A 15,638-nucleotide genomic window follows, 5' to 3' on the forward strand; every position below is an offset into this window, starting at 1 on the left:
TGTCCCTGGTCAGGCCTTGGGGCCTGCCATCAAGCTCAGTGGATGAGCTCCTCTGGGGACGAGGGAAAGAGAGCACAGGGGCTCTGACCAAGGGAAGGTGGAGGCTTTACAAACTACCATTTTGATTCCTGGTCTTGTGGGCATGATCAAGTAAGTCAGTTTTTCAGAGGTGACCCTCTCTGACTGAGCTGAGAAGGCCTGGCAGCCCTGGCAGACAGCTTCTCTGCGCTCACTGCCCACCCTCAGCCGCTGGCCTCTCTTAACACGAGGCTGCCCCGAAGACAGAAGGCCACTGTGGCTCCAGTTCTGTCCCAGGGCTGTCTGTGGTCTAGGGACGGTGGCCACGGTGCTCCTCTGATGAGGTACAGGGTCTGACACGGGAAAATGTGCTTGCGGACAATGGGACAGAATGTTTGAACTTGAAGGAGGCCGTCGTTGCCCCCTCCCAGGGAGCCCTCTGCCATGTTCAGGCCCTGGAGCAGGTGTCACAGGTACCTGCTAAGCCCACACACCTGACGGAGCCCCGCCTGCAGCCCAACACATCCGTTCTGAGGTCCCGCTGCCCTGGAAGCTTCCACAAATTAGCCCTTCCCTGGCCTCCAAGGCCTCCAGTCCCACTTCAATGTCATTTCCTGTCCTTGAGGTCCCACAAAGAGCTCGTTAACCTGATTGATCGGAAACAGTGTGTTCCCACGAGATCTGCTCTGACTCCTTCCAACCTTGACAACCAGGGCAACAGGCTCAGTAGAAAGAGTCAGAAAGTAATATTTCAAAGCCAGAGTACCATGCTTTTAGCCCACCATGTGCCACGATATAGTCTTATTTCAGCTCCTCCAACCGCTGAAATTCGGTTCAGAGGGGAAGACATACGCACGGTCAGCTCCTTCAGAAAAGAACAGACACAGAGGATCTTCCCCCGGGGGGAAGGTGGACCTAAATTACGGAAAGGGGCAGGAACGCATAGCCAGCGCTTAGAGATCACCAGGCGGCCTGTGAGAACTCACTTCACCCACAAAATCGCACCCCCAGAGGGGTCACTATTATTACCCAGATTTTACAGCAAAGGAAATGGAAGCTCAGAAAGATACAGGGACTTCTCTCAGGCCATACAGGTGGTAAGTGACAAAGCTGAGTGAGACCCAGGCGGGCGGGCTTCAGGGCCACGCTCTCAACCCCGGTGCTGGCCGATCCTTCAAGCTGTAGACTCGCAAATGACTCTACCTTCCAGTCCTGGCTCTGCTCCTAACTTGAAATGTGACCCAGGGCAGGTCACCCGGGGCACTGTCTCCATCAGTAAAAATGAAATTCTCCAATTCACCTTGCATTGCAAGAATAAACATCGGACATGGCAAATGAGGTTTCAAGGTTTTTTTTCGAGCTTACGGCTATGTCCATGCCAAGAATTAATGATTCTTGAAAGGGCCTCAAGCTGTCCAAGAGCTTAGAGGCAGCATGGACCATTAAAGGACAGGAGGGGAGAATGGAGTGAAGAAAAGGGGCTAAGCCTGGCAGAAGGCACTGCTGTCCTTCTGCTCTGTTCCTTTTTTTTTTTTTTTTTGGTGTGTGTGTGTGGGGGGGTCTTTTTGCCTTTTAGGGCTGTAGTCCAGGCAGCCGCCAACCCACGCCTGAGCCACAGCAACTCGGGATCTGAGCCACATCTGCAACCTACACCACAACTCACGGCAACACCGGATCCCCAACCCACTGGGCGAGGCCAGGGATTGAACCCACATTCTCATGGATGCTAGTCGGGTTCGCTAACCACTGAGCCATGATGGGAACTCCTGCTCTGTTACTTTGAGTCGCAGTTACAGCCAGTAGAGATGCAGGGGAAATTAAGAGTACATCAACAACACACGGATGCACAGGAAGGATGCGTGTCTAAATATTGCACGAGTCTTTCTTTGAAGAAAAACCTATTCTCCTTATGTTTAAAAGCATTTTTTTTTAAACCCCGGAAGTAAACAAAATACAATGGATAGGTGAGAGGGCCTTCTCACTAGACTATGGTAGTGTTTCGCTCCCTGCCAATCATTCTTTCTATGTACGAGAGAAACTGATACTTTGGATGAAAGGGATCTGATTCTAAAGATCAGTGTTTGAAAGAGGAAGGGTGTCTCCATTCTGCTTCATTACCTTAATTGGACCTGGGTCTTAGCCAGAAGAACAGAAGGGATTGGAGTTCCTTTATTTATTTATTTATTTATTTATTTATTTTTTGCTTTTTTTAGGGCTGCACCCTAAAAAATGGCATATGGAAGTTCCCAGGCTGTGGTCGAATCAGAGCTGTAGCCGCCGGGCTACGCCATAGCCACAGCAACACGGGATCCGAGCGGCGTCTGTGACCCACCCCACAGCTCATGGCAACGGATCTTTAACCCACTGAGCGAGGCCAGGGATGGAACCTGCATCCTCATGGGCACTAATTGGGTTCGTTACGGCTGCGTCACAATGGGAACACCCAATGCTCTCTTCTTTAGGACTGGCTTCTCTAAGGGAAAGATGTGTAGCCCTGCCCTGTCTGTGTCCTGGGCCCTGGGTTCCCCTTACTGGAGTGATGGATAAAGCAGACAGACGCACAGGCACAGCTGCCAGGCTCTGTGGTCACCCTGGTCACCCACCTCACGCTGCATCTCTCCTCCAACGGGGAGGGGTACCAACGGGAAAACACGCTTCTAGGTAATCAAATATGAGATGCAAGCAATTTCCCCCCAATCTCAAGAGACAGATGGACACTTGAAAAGAGAGAGAGAAAACCACCAAAGTTTCATGATGTAGCAGGGCAAGCTGCCCCAGGCCAGCCAGAGCTCACCTCTTTCTCTAGATTCAGACCCTCCCTGCCGTCCCTCCGGCTCGTCATGCATAATGGGATGAAGTATTTTCCCACAGTAAACAAGCGTGTCAGCTTGAAGACAGTTTAAAGAAAGCTCTGACTTCAGGCCCCGCTTTGAACTTCAGAAGAGCTGCCACCATCTCAGGGCGATGTCGTTAGCCTTGGTTTGATGACTGCTTCTGGCTCAACCTTTAGAGCTGTCACAACAACTTGAAAGGTAACGATCCACCAGACAGAAGCGTCCCACTGCACCGCACATCTCAGGCCCTCCTTCCAGACCCACCGCCTACGTGGCTGCCTCGGGGTATTTCATAATAAAACGCGCTTTTTTGACAGCTCAGCCGTTCTGTCAGCCTTTGCTACTGATGTGCTCCCCTGGAACAGACCTCCAGCGCCACTTCTAAAAGTTCTCACACTTGATGTTACTCCAGATTTCTGGTGGTTCAGAAAACGTAAGGTCACGATGGGGCAAGCCCTCCACGACAGCCTGTGTGGAAACCCGGGGCCGTCTGGACTGAACTCGGGGCGAGGGCGGGGGCGGGGGCAGGCAGGTGTCCCAGGGTGGCTTGTTTTCACATCTCACAATCCTTCCAGAGAGGTCAACCAGCACCTTGGACCCTTCGTGCCCCAAAGGAAAAGCTTATTCTGTTACTCGACTGGACCCTTAATGGTAACCCCAAACTGCCCTTCCACTGGGCAGGACCCCATCCCAGACTCCCTGGCGGGTCCTCTGCCCTTCGGCCACCATCAGGCATCCAGGCCTCAGACCACCTGCCACTCCTCAGGCAGGGTGGCCCTCAGGGGCCTGACCTTGGCCTCCGGCGGTCTCCTCCCCATGGTCCTCCCCTTTCTTGGGGAGCTTCACCAAGGGTCCTTTCTCAGTCCTCCTGTGACGGAGCAGGTGGAATGGACCACCTCCCCCATCTCCCAGCTCGCCTCCTTTGAAGGACGAGTGGCCTCTGTCCCCGTCCAGGCGTCCAGCCTTGTCGGGACCTTCAGCATTCAAGGGCGTGGCCCCTGGAGCTCTCACTCTGTTTCCTCCCCTCAGGGCCTCAGCTCTGAGAGAGCCTCCTCTGGCCTTAGCTCTTCCTCTGTGGCAGGGCCACGTGGGGACAGTCTGGCCCGGTCCCTCTCCAGCTTGAAGCCTCCTCAGAGTTGCCTGGGCACGTCTGCCTCCCTCTCTCCAAGGCAACCCCCTCACCCCACGCATCCTGGGCGCAACCCCCACTGGCTGCTTTTGTTTCACACCTTTTCTGCCCCGTCAAGCGCATTGGTGATAACTCGCCCAGATAACCTGATTTCTCAGCCTTAGTTTTCGCTCTAGGCTTATCATCATCAGCTCCCCACACACCATCTCCTGGGCTTCCTTCCACACTCATCATTCTCGAAGGCTCTTGTTCCTTACTGACCCTCTGAGCTCACACGCTGCCCTTCAAAGCCCAGGCTGACGTTATCAGAGGGCGAGCAGATGTCCCTGTGTGCCGACCTGTCCCTGTCCTGGTCATCCTGTCCCTGGCTACCCTGAGTCCGTGTCTGTCCCTGGCCTGGGCGCTGTCACCCAGAGGCTGATCCTCTGCCCTCAGCCCCTCCCCGCCCCCGACTCCCGATCACGGGGTTGCTGGTATGGAAACAGTTGTTCTCTGTTTCATTAATTCCTTTTGGGTCCTGGGAGTGAAAGGCTTTTTGACATAGCATGCAAATGTATGTAAATTTATACACTTATGCAAAAACGGTATGAAAATATGCCTTTAGATTTTCTGGAAAAAGTCTGATCACTCTATGAATTCCTCCCCTTGTCAACACCACTATTTTGTAATTCCTTACCCGTCAGCTCACCGCTCCCTTAATATCTGCCCACACTCTGCTCTCTGTCCCCCTTGTCTTGTGCTAGCTCATTATTAATATTAAACACATTATTTCTCTTCTTTCTTCTCCTTCTATGTGGATTTAAACACATCTATGGAGGCCAAAACTATTGGAAAAAACTGTCCATTTTTACTGGGGTTTTAATTTACATTTCTGTTGTCAAGTCTGACCTTGTGTTGACTTTACTGCACATGATACTTGAATGAATACCACCTGCCTCCAAGTCATTACTGCTTTTTAGCATCGTTAATGTGCTTGCATGTCTCACAAACCGTGCTTCTCCTACGAGCTGGGCGGGGCGATCTGGCACACGCTGCCACTAACCTGCCCCAGAAGGTGACAAATACCCATTCCTCAGGGAACAAGCTGCTGCCCCTGACTGCTGACAGTTCTCCGTGATCACCATCAACCCCTGGTCTGCACCTGTGACAGGCGACGTGGCTCCCTTCCTTCCAAACGGCTCCCTCCGTCTGTCCCTCTGCAACTCTCCTTCCTCCCCGAGTGTCACAGCCAATGCAGACACACTTTCCAGCCTCCAGGTTTCTTCCGTGACCTGCAATCTGCCTCAGTGGCTTCCTTCCCTGGGAACCTCCGTGGTTGGTTCTTTGGGGGTGGTGGGCTCTGTTGCTTTTGTGCTTCAAACTCCTTCTAGTCTTGACCTCTGACCCCCGCCCTGGCCGGGCCGGGTGGGCTGGGCTCCCTGGCCACCCCATCACTTGCATACCCTACTCCCTGAGAGCCAGGCAAGTGCCAATGCTGATGTCTGTTTCTGCCCCCTCTGCCCCATAAGTTGAGAGCCCCCGATTCTTCCCTGGGCCCTGACTTGGAACAGAGACAGCCTCTCCTCTCTCTGCTGACCTTTATCCTCAGGTAGGGGCTTGCAAACCAGTCTGATTTCCATGAGGGCAGAGGCAAGACCCTCTGTCACTCAGATTTCAGTTCCTGGTTTTAATTTGTGGCTGGGGTTAATATTGTGCGGATGTATGCAGCTGAGGAAACTGAGGTACAGAGAGGATGAGTAACTTGCCCAAGGCCCCAAGTGAATGACAGACTGGGGCTCTAGCCCAGGCCACTCTGCCCTGGACCCCCCTCCCTATCCCCCAGGGTACGGAGCCACCTTCCTCCCTTCCTGCACCAAAGCCGTAGAAATAGAGCTTTCTTGTGTAGCTGGGGCCTAGGGGAGGCAGAAAAGGGAGACTTGAGATGTGTCAGGGCTGGAGGGCCTGGTTCCAGGAGCGGCCCCTTCACAGGCACCGGGAGGTCCAGCAGCACCAGTGGGAGAGGAATCCGCCCTAGGCTGCCACGGGGCTCCCACCTGCTGTGGCTGGGCTGGGAGGACACAGGCCAGCGTGCATCATTTACAAGGTCACCAAGAAGGACCTGGCCAAGCCACCCTTTGGGAGCCTCGACCATCACAGTCATGGGGCAGTTTTGAACCCCAAGAATCTAAACTCCTAAAATCTGTAGGCCTGTCGGTCTCTACCTGCCTCCAGTCTGGATAGTTTTTGAACCTATCAGGCTGCATCGAGAAGTCTTATGAAGTTATTATTATGACAACTTTCTACCGGTGAGAACTCCCAAGTCTCTGGGCCAGAGAAGGCTCCGCCTGTGGCCCTGGAGCCAGCAGGCAGGGCCCCTCCACCACCCGGCCCTGGCACACCAGCTCTCCTGGCCTGAGCCCGCTGCTGCTCCTTTCAGAAAGGAGAGCCTCTGGTGTTTGTCAGGGAGCTCAGGTGTCTTGACAAGCTCTAAAGGTGAAACAGAAAACTTCCCCCGTGCGATTTTCCTATTTGATCTTTTGTCTCATGTGTTCCCCTTGGGGATGAACAAGAAACACTTCTCTGAATAATTCATAGGCCCTGGGGTAGAAACATGCTACCTCTTTTTAATAAAAAGGCTGGGTACATGGCGTTGATGATACCCTTATGTGATACTTTAGCAAAAGCAGAGAGATCGCAAAAGCTCTTTACAAATTCCTCCTATAAGAGTGAGACAAAAATTAAAAGCCATGGAGTATTTTTCATCAAACGAACCCGTGTTTGGATAATATGTGAAATTATTTATAAGGCTGGCTGAGCTACAAAATGCTCATAAAAGGAAATTGAAAAAAAATAAGTAGCTGTAATTATTAGAAGGTCTGATTTATTTTTAAGCTGAAAATGATTGTCTTCAGTTCTCTGTTTAACGAGCACCTACTAGGCACCAGGCACTCTGCAGGGCTCGTTATGTAAATAATTTCATTTGGTTCTCACAAAGCGACTGGGGAAGTAGGAGCCCAATGCACAAAAAGCCGAGGCTCCTAGAGGCTAAGCAATGAGCCCAAGGGGTCCCGGGAGCAGGGACCGGGCTGACTTTGAACTCGGATCTGACTCGGAGGCATAACACGTCCCATGGGGCCTAGTGCTGGGCGCCTGCACCTTCTTCTGCTGAAAACCAGCAGTTGACTGCTCAGTTCCATCTACGTTTTGAGATGTTACCATGAGCAGTGGCGAGAGAAGCACGCCTGTGGCATCCTCTGGAGAACATCTTGCCTCTTAGTTATAAAACCATATCCTCTTACCACTGGATAGAAACTCACAGCCCACCTAGCTGAACGTTTGCATTTTCTAGAGAGGAAGCTGAGTGCGGAGAGATTACGGACTCTTCCCAAAGTTAGAACCATCAAGTGACACGGCAGGGCTAGAACTCTGTCCCCAGACTCCTTGTCTGGTGCCCGCTCCTCCTGGTCACACCCCACTGATTAGGGACGCTGGGCTCCCAAGGGCTGCCCATATGAAGGGCACCTTGGCCACAACACAGGGCTTTCCCTTCCCGTGGTTCATGAAATCAGAGACGTCCTACTGCTGAGGATGAAACTCACATAAGCTGAGTCTGGAGGGCCCGCCCAGGAAATCAGCAGGGCTTTTCACCGCTCCCCGGACCCGGTTCACCTCCACACCTCCGTTCAGACTTTCGCAAGGCGAGGATGGCAGACAGGTGGCTGCGTGCGGCAGCTGTGCCCCGTGCTTGTTCTGATCAGACAAGAACCCTCCAGAGTCTAAAGGACCCCACCCAACAGAAACCAAGTCGTTGGGGGGCCGACTCCCAGGCAAGGGAGGCAGGGGAGACGTGGGGCCACCCCAAGCTTCTGCCTGGTCACCCAGAGGACAGACAGGTGCACATCTGGAGCCACCACCCCCATACACAGTGTGAAGGCTGGGGTGACTTACCTGGGTCCTCTCAGTGCAGTAGGGCTGCCCCCGCCCAGCAGGATGCCCCCACTGACCAGTGGCCTTGGGGACAGGCCACAGTCTCGGTTCCCTCAAGGTAAGAGAGCCCCCCCCCCCGGTGTAAAGTGCTCTGACTTTTGTCCTGAAGGCTCCCCAGGGTGTGGACACCCCCAAGACAGCTGCAGTGCAGAGACCAGAATGACAATGACAGTGCCCAGGGCCACAAGTCTGTCTTGATTAAACCCAGAGCCACAAGGCAGCTTGGAGTGCTGGCCAGGAGACCATTGACTCAAATTCTCCCCTCACACCCATCAGGAGCCCCCAGGTCAGGTCCCTGAGGCTGCTGATTCCTAGGGCCTCCACGTGTATAAACTATAGCAGGAACGGCACCCGGTGCGTGTGCATAAACTACAGCAGGAACGGCACCTGCTGGCTTCATGCACCGTGACAGCCTGGCAGGCCAGCTGCACCTGGCCTTTGAATGGGGTTTGAGGGTCACAGGCTACCTGCTGCTTCCAAGGGCAGCCCCGTCTGGGCGCGGAGGCCCTACCAGCCTCAGACTCACCAGTCGCTGCATGCTCTTCACGTGGGTGGGGCTGATGGATAAGGCTTCTTCGTACCACCGTCGGGCCTCATCGATGTTTCCACGGAGCTCGGCCACCTGGCCGCGCATGTACAGCACGTTGTGGGACATGGGGAAGAGGTTGGCAGCTTCTTGGGTACAGGCTGTGGCTTCTGCAGGCTTCCCGATGCCAATGTAGACCTCGGCTGTGAGGAGGAGAGCACAGGCAGATGCGTCCTGGGTCGCTGCCCTTCGGAGGCCCTGCCAGTGGCTCTGACTCTAGTTGAAACATCTACATGCTCCCATGACAGGCTGGCAGGGACCCATCTGGAATAGGCAGGGCCCAAAGCCAGCCAGTCCCCCGGCCTGAGAGGATACAGACACGGGCTGACTGTCCTTTCTGCCCCCTGGGACAAAGGGACTCGAGTCGAGGTGGCAGGGCCTGGGAGGGGACACCAGTCACCGCTTAGGAGAGGGGCGGGAGGTCTGCCTGGGTCTAGCCCCTCTCTCCCCGCAGAGGACACCCACCTTCGGGGCCCACCTGAGACACCTGCCCTCAGCTCTGACAACCACAAAAAAGGGCTGGATGAGCCCAAGGACAAGCAAATCACAGGTGCACAGCCCCTCACAGGGCAGCGGCTCTGCCCTCGGGCCAGAGAGTGTGACCAGGGCAGCAGATGGTGGCTCCCACGTCTACGGGCAGGAAGGAAACCAGCAGCTGCACCAGACACTGCCCTGGACCCACCAAGGAGAAGCGACTACACCTGCACCCTGTGAACGTGAACCCCTTGCAACACCATTGCCACTGCCCCAAAGCAGGAAGACGCGCTCTCCTCCAGCCTAAGGTCCCTCATGTCCACAGGGAGGGTCCCTCACTGCTAAGCGGTCCTGGCCTCCTGGAAGTAGCCCATCCCACACGTCCAGTGTCCCCGTCTGTCTCTCAGGCCCCTCAAGCTCTCTTCTCCTGCGGGCCCTGTGCTCAGGCCACTGCCGTCTCTCCAATTGCAGGCCCTGCGTCTCCAAGGATGTCGCACTCCTCTCTCTCCTCCTCAGCCCCACTGGCCAACACTACTGCCCACAGCCCTGCTCTGGTGGTCACCGTGCCCTGGGCCCACGGACCCCTTCTCCCACCTCCAGGGCAGCGCCTCCTTTGCCCGTTCTTGCCGGGATCATCAGCCTCCGCCCTGGGCAGTCTGAGCTGTTTTGTTACGTGCACCGATATTTCTAAGTTACACGTATGTTACCATGTTGTGTATAACAGAATGCACGCACACAAAACAGAAATGGTAGAAGAACACAATAAAAAAGCAATAGAAAATGTTTACTTTCCTCTCGTGCACCTCTCGAGTTGTCACCTTCTTCCAGCCCTCTCCTGTCTCCCCTCCATGTCTGTCTGTCCTGCTGCTGCTGGACCAACCTCCCCACACCAAGCGCTCCATGAAGTGTTCCTTCCCCAGGGCCTTCGGCTCCTGGGAGCCCCTCACCCGCTTTGGTCTTGGCTTGAACCATCTCCAGGAGGCCTTCCCTGACCCTCCTACTTTAGAACTGCTGCTCCCCGCAGTTCCCGTCGTGGCTCAGTGGTTAACGAGTCTGACTAGGAACCATGAGGTTGCAGGTTCGATCCCTGGCCTCACTCAGTGGGTTAAGGATCCGGCGAGGCCGTGAGCTGTGGTGTAGGTGGCAGACACGGCTTGGATCTGGCACTGCTGTGGCTGCGGCGTAGGCCGGTGGCTACATCTCTGATTAGACCCCTAGCCTGGGAACCTCCATATGCCGTGGGTGCGGCCCTAGAAAAGGAAAAAACAAACAAACAAAAAAACCTGCTGCTCCCCTGACCCCGTCCTGACCCCGCATGACCAGTCCTGCCCAGCTTTCATTTCTTCTCAGTATCAGTTTACCTTGTTTGTCTCACTCACTGCCCCCTCCCCCGGCCAAATGTTAGCTGTAAGCTTCACCAGGCAGGGGCTGTGCTTGCACCATTTACAGTGGCCCTGGTGCCTGGAAGAGTTTACAGTGGCCTTGGTGCCTGGAAGAGCGCCTGGTGCAGAAGGAGCTCAGGAAATTGTTGCCGAGTGAACGAATGAATGGTTACAGTAACAATAATAGTAGCTGAGAACCATTGATCGTTGTGCTTTGTGCCAGGAAGTGCAATCGCTGCTCTTTTTATCTGCACAGAGATCCAGAGATCCACTGTGGTATCTCCATTGTACAGATAGGGAAACTGAGGCACAGACAAGCTCAGTAATTCCTCCAAGGTCCTGGGTGAGTCAGAGGCAGGCCTGGCTTGGAGCCTGTGCTCTCGGCCTCCACAGGGAGCAGGGTCTCCCCTGCCCCCAGATAACACCCGGATGCTGTTCCCTGGCACTCACAGCCCTCGGCGACCTTGTCCACTGTCCACCACCCGTGTTCCCACAGCTGCCTGCATGGCTGGGCTCTTCCATGCAAGCTGCTGCTGTTTCCTTGTTTACTCTCTTGCCTCTGCCCATGCTGGCCTCGCTTCTGGCCCCCCTCAAGGTCCAGTTCAATCCCATCATCCCTGGAAGCCACCTCTGACCGCCCCCCGCCCCGAGCTGAAAGGGGAGCCCAGCCTCAGGACCCCTCTGATGGCTGGGTTCCCAGACGTGTTTCGTGAGGGGTCCTGGCTCCGCCCCTGGACAGCGAGTTCTGCTGACATCCATCCTTCCATCTCCCCACCTCCAGCTTCACGCCTGGAGACTGGAAATTGTGGGCACGTCATGGTCATTGTGGGCACGTTGTGGTCATTGTGGCTGCTGCTGGACGGCGGTCACCTCAGCATTCCCCTTCCCTGGTGACCGCCTGGCCTCTCAGACAGGGACACTCGGACATCCACACACAACTGAGCCCCAAGAGTGGCAGGGCCGGCCCCACCTGCCTCAGGTGCCCCGAGGTCAGCTCATGAGGTACTTACTGAGCACCTGCTACATACGGGGGCTCCAAGGGCACAAAGTCTGCACGCATCTGTCCTGCCCGTGCCCAGGCAAAACCTGCCCCCCAGGGGATCAGCACCGCCTGCCTGAGGCCTTCCAGTAACTCGACTCTCTCCGCTCCCGCCAGGAAGCATTCATGTGCCCGGGGGTTTCAGGTTCCCTGAGCAGCGGCGGCAGCGGCGGTGGCGGCGGGGGCAGCGGTACAGAACGTTCCTCCCACTGCACGCTGGCTCCTGACCTGCTTCCCTTCTGGGGGTGAGTTTGTGTTCATTTCCAAGGTCCCCAGGGCTGCCCGTGGGTCAGGGAGACACCCCAGGCCTCTCTCACCTAGATCGCTGTGACCAAAGGCCAGCTTGGGAGAGCGGGGACTGAATGCTTCAGAGTTGTTATAACAAGAATCGGGCTACACGCCAGCGGGGGTGGGGGGGCCTTACACACCTGCACGGCCACGTCCATGATGCCGTGTCCTGTGCGAGGTCCCATGGAAACAAACCGGAGGCCAAGTGTCCCCTTGGTCCCCACAGGTCTGGCGCCTCCGCTCCCTCCTCTAGATAAGGAGAAGGGAGGGGGCTGAGCCGAGTCCTGCTGGTGAAGGTGAGAGAGAGGCTGCTTTGCGGTGCTGTCCAGGTTGGAGGAGGAAGCCTGTGTCTCTGAGCGGCCTGAGCTCCCAGGGTAGAGGGGCAGACAGAGGCTGCTCCCCAATCTCTCCATTTTAAGCTCAAATGAACGGATGTAGGTGCAGTGGACTGCGGCAGTTTTCAAACTCTTTTTCCCAGTGGGGCCACTTTCCTCCCAAGAGTTCTTAAGAGTGGGCAGCTTGCCTCCCTCTTGGCTTGGCCCCTCTCCTGGCCTCTGCAGCACCGTGGGGACCCCTGGGCTCTAGGGTACCCCATTTGTAAGGGAACAGGGAAGGTTTGGTCCCTGCACCTGACCCTTGTATGTGGCCTCGGGCAACGCCGTCAACTTCCCTGGGCCTGGTCACCTGCCAGGTGGGGGCCTGAAGGGCCAGCATCTCTCCCAGGGCAGTGAGAGGATCAACGAAGAGGGTGGAAGCCTGGACCCAGAGGGAGCTGAAAATGGTGAGGATCGTGTTTGGGTCCAGCCTCACCCACTGCGAGAGGGCGGTGTGAGGGAACCAGGGTGCAAAGAGATAGAAGGACTATGGGAGCCCAGCGGCTGAGTCGGTGTACCTAGGGGTGCAGGTCCAGCCTTCCCGTTTCACACGACTCCTCTGAGACAACGGCTTCGGCTGGTCATTCCCCCTGTATAATGTCACATCTTAACGGGGCACCGTCTTGGGCTCCAGGAATGAAACTTTGGTGGTGGGATTTCTGACATTGATCAAGTGGTTTGGGATGAAGTTGGGGAGGAAGAGAAAAGAGAAAATGCATCCAGCATTCCTGACATCCCAGAGGAGCTCTCGCCTGGGCACAGCCGGTCACCTTGCAAACAACAGGGCCATGTAGGGTCTCCTGCGAGCCTTCGCTGCTTGGGAAGCCTTCCTTCCCCACAGCCTACAGTTCAAATAAGGACCAACGTCTCCCCCGAAGAGGGTTCATAAATGTTACCCCTGATCCCACAGGGTCAACAGCTCCTTCCTCTGTGTCCCTGTAGCACCCTCTACAACCTCTGTAACCCCCTAGATGCATCAGCTTTGCTAGGGGACCCTCCAAGCTGCTTCTTGTTTCTATTGCGGGTCCATCCGCTATAGCCACACACAGGGCCCCTCTCCCAGGTCCCATCTGGCTGATGCGTCTGGGACAAGTTCAGGGCTTGCTTGCCGCAGCCCGAGAGCTCTCTCTGCCCAGTGCCTGTCCCCTGGATGCCTGCATTCCGGGCTTGCTCCCGCGGGCATGGTTCTGGGCTCTGCCCCCGGGACTGGGAGGCCAGCTATTTGAAGTGGGTGAACTCAACTCAGCTGTGATGCAACAGGGAGCTCAACTGAGGCCAGAAGACAAGCTACGTTCTCTCTTTCAGCCTCCGTAGTCACAGAGCTGGGAGCAATCCCTGTCTTGCTCCCCTGTTCATTTCTGAATTGGTTCAGAACTCAGGAGGTAGAGAGAGTATTATTTATACTTCCCTAAAGCCTTCAAAATATGATCAGTATTGCCTTTGCCCATGAAAACTATGAGCCACTGCCAGCCAGGGCGTCCCCGAGCACAGGATCTCGCGCTTAGTAGGTGCTCAAGGAAAGCATGTAGACTGATGCATGCTGCACACAGGTCAGAGGAGGGCAACCAGCTCTGCTGCCCAGGTCGATGAAGAGTCAAAGGCCACAGAAGCCACAGCAAATGACGCTTCCCTGCCCCTTTCATCAAGGGTTAAATTCAAGTGTTAAGAAACGAACAAAGGGTTTTTGAGCTTATTGAGAGAGCTCGTACGGAAGAAACAGCAATGCAGAGGGAAACTGGCTGCTCTGGCAACTTTGAGCCGATTAGCCCCCAAGGAGAACACACTTCACGGCAACCTCAGAGCCCCCGCTGCAGGCAGGCTCCGAAAGGCCACTCTGAAGAGGCCTCAGGGACAGAGATTCTGTCCTGGTGGCTGGCAGCTGAGAGTTTCTAATCCAAGGTAAGGGGCTACGCAGGGTCACGGATGCTTCCTACCCCACTTGGAAGCTGGCTGTCCATCTGGCATCCCTAGGTTTGTCCTTGTTCCCAGGTTACTATAAAAATGTTGGAAATAAATCCCCCCTCCCCAGCCCCCATTTTTGAACCCTCAGTGGTTCCCAGCTGAAGGTGAATGGAGCCCAAGAGTTCTCCCTTAGGGTTTAAATCTAGGGCCCTGGTACCTCGCCAGCTCCTTCCACGCTCAGTTCACCGTCTCACTCCCACGCCCCCGCTGTGCTGTTCTTTCTGCCCAAAGTGCCTTCTCTGAGCCACCCCCTGGTGAAGACCCATCATTCCTCACTCTAGGCTCCACCAAGCCCCACTCCACACACCACCTCCCCGGACATGCCTGGGTGCGCCACCCCCCTGCCGCCCTGGGTGCTCTGGGAAGTCCCTCACCCCAGTTTGTCTCATGCTACTGTTAGCTCCATGCATGCATGTGCGTGTGCACGTGCGTGTGCACGTGGCTTTCCTGCTGTTCTCCTGGAGGAGCAGGATCAAGTCCACTCCACTTCTGCACTGCACCTGGCACAGAAGGCTTTCTGACACCACTGGGCAAATCAAATTAAAGATGCGATCTGAAAGGGCTAGGCTAAGATGCCAAGGCCTGGGACTCTTTCTTTTTTTGTTTTTTTTTCTTTTTTGTCTTTTTAGGGCCATACCCACGGCATAGGAAGTTCCCAGGCTAGGGGTTGAATCGGAGCTGTAGCTGCCGGCCTACACCACAGCCACAGCAACATGGGATCTGAGCCACATCTGCAACCTACAACACAGCTCATGGCAACACCGGATCCTTAACCCATGGAGCGAGGCCAGGGATGGAACCTGCATCCTCATGGATCCTACTCAGATTCATTTCCACTGAGCCACAATGGGAACTCCAGACTCTTTGTTCCTCAGTGGTGAAGGGGGCTCCCGACTGGGGGACCTGACGCTGGACGCACCCCCACAGGTCCGGTTTCCTCACTCATTCATTCGCCTCTGACACTTGTCAGCACCTGCTTCACGTAGGCAGCAAGGCTGAGAACTGGTTCCCATCGTGCCTTCCCTGGGCCCTGGGCTGTGCAGGTCACGCCTGTGCAAAGGCGCTGGGGGTGCTGACAAGTCTGGACCCCAGGGACCAGCTGCATGCCAGGCGCAGGGCTGCGTCTGCCCCTGGAAAGCCGGGAGGCCCTTCGCACAGATGGCTTCAGCAGCCATGCCTTCCCCCTGGGGCTCAGCCTATTGGTGGGCGGGGGGGGGGGGGGGGCACCTTCCGTGAAACAAACACACAAAGGCGCTGGGGAGAGGCAGCCGGAGGGCTGTTCCCAGTGGGGGTGCCTCGGGGGTTCCCCGGGCGGAGAAGAGTGAAGGCAAAGACTTTCGCCATCAGTTCTCCTTGGTCTTGCAGGCAGGTGGGCAGGGAGCCAGGTCTGCAGACTTGCTGACCCCCCAGAACCATCTCCTTTACCCCAAACCCTGCCTCCCTAGAGAAGAGACTTGAGCTCAGGATCTTAGTCAGCTGGGTCGGGGCTCGCCCTGGCCCTGGAGCTGGCCTCCAGCCTTCATGAACTGGCTCTTTCATATGGAAATCAGCACGAGGGCCAAAGAGGACAGGGGTCCTGAGAACTG

The 15,638-nt window shown here is 55.7% G+C and overlaps 1 protein-coding gene across 10 annotated transcripts in view; it reads right to left on the minus strand.

The window, feature by feature from the left end:
• The window catches only part of TTC7B (tetratricopeptide repeat domain 7B), a 249,029-nt gene that overhangs the window by 21,935 nt on the left and 211,456 nt on the right, over positions 1 to 15,638 (minus strand). For all 10 annotated transcript variants that reach the window (XM_084970003.1, XM_084970001.1, XM_084970000.1 and 7 more), the window contains one exon: positions 8,474 to 8,676. In XM_084970003.1, coding sequence (XP_084826129.1) covers positions 8,474 to 8,676 — 203 coding nt within the window. The remainder of the gene's footprint in view (positions 1 to 8,473; positions 8,677 to 15,638) is intronic.

Source organism: Sus scrofa, chromosome 7 (genome assembly GCF_054392235.1).
Source record: "Sus scrofa isolate SSC_HxYL_T2T_F1_AM1 chromosome 7, Sscrofa_HxYL_maternal_Yorkshire_Landrace_v2.0, whole genome shotgun sequence".
In the NCBI taxonomy this organism is placed as follows: domain Eukaryota; kingdom Metazoa; phylum Chordata; class Mammalia; order Artiodactyla; family Suidae; genus Sus; species Sus scrofa.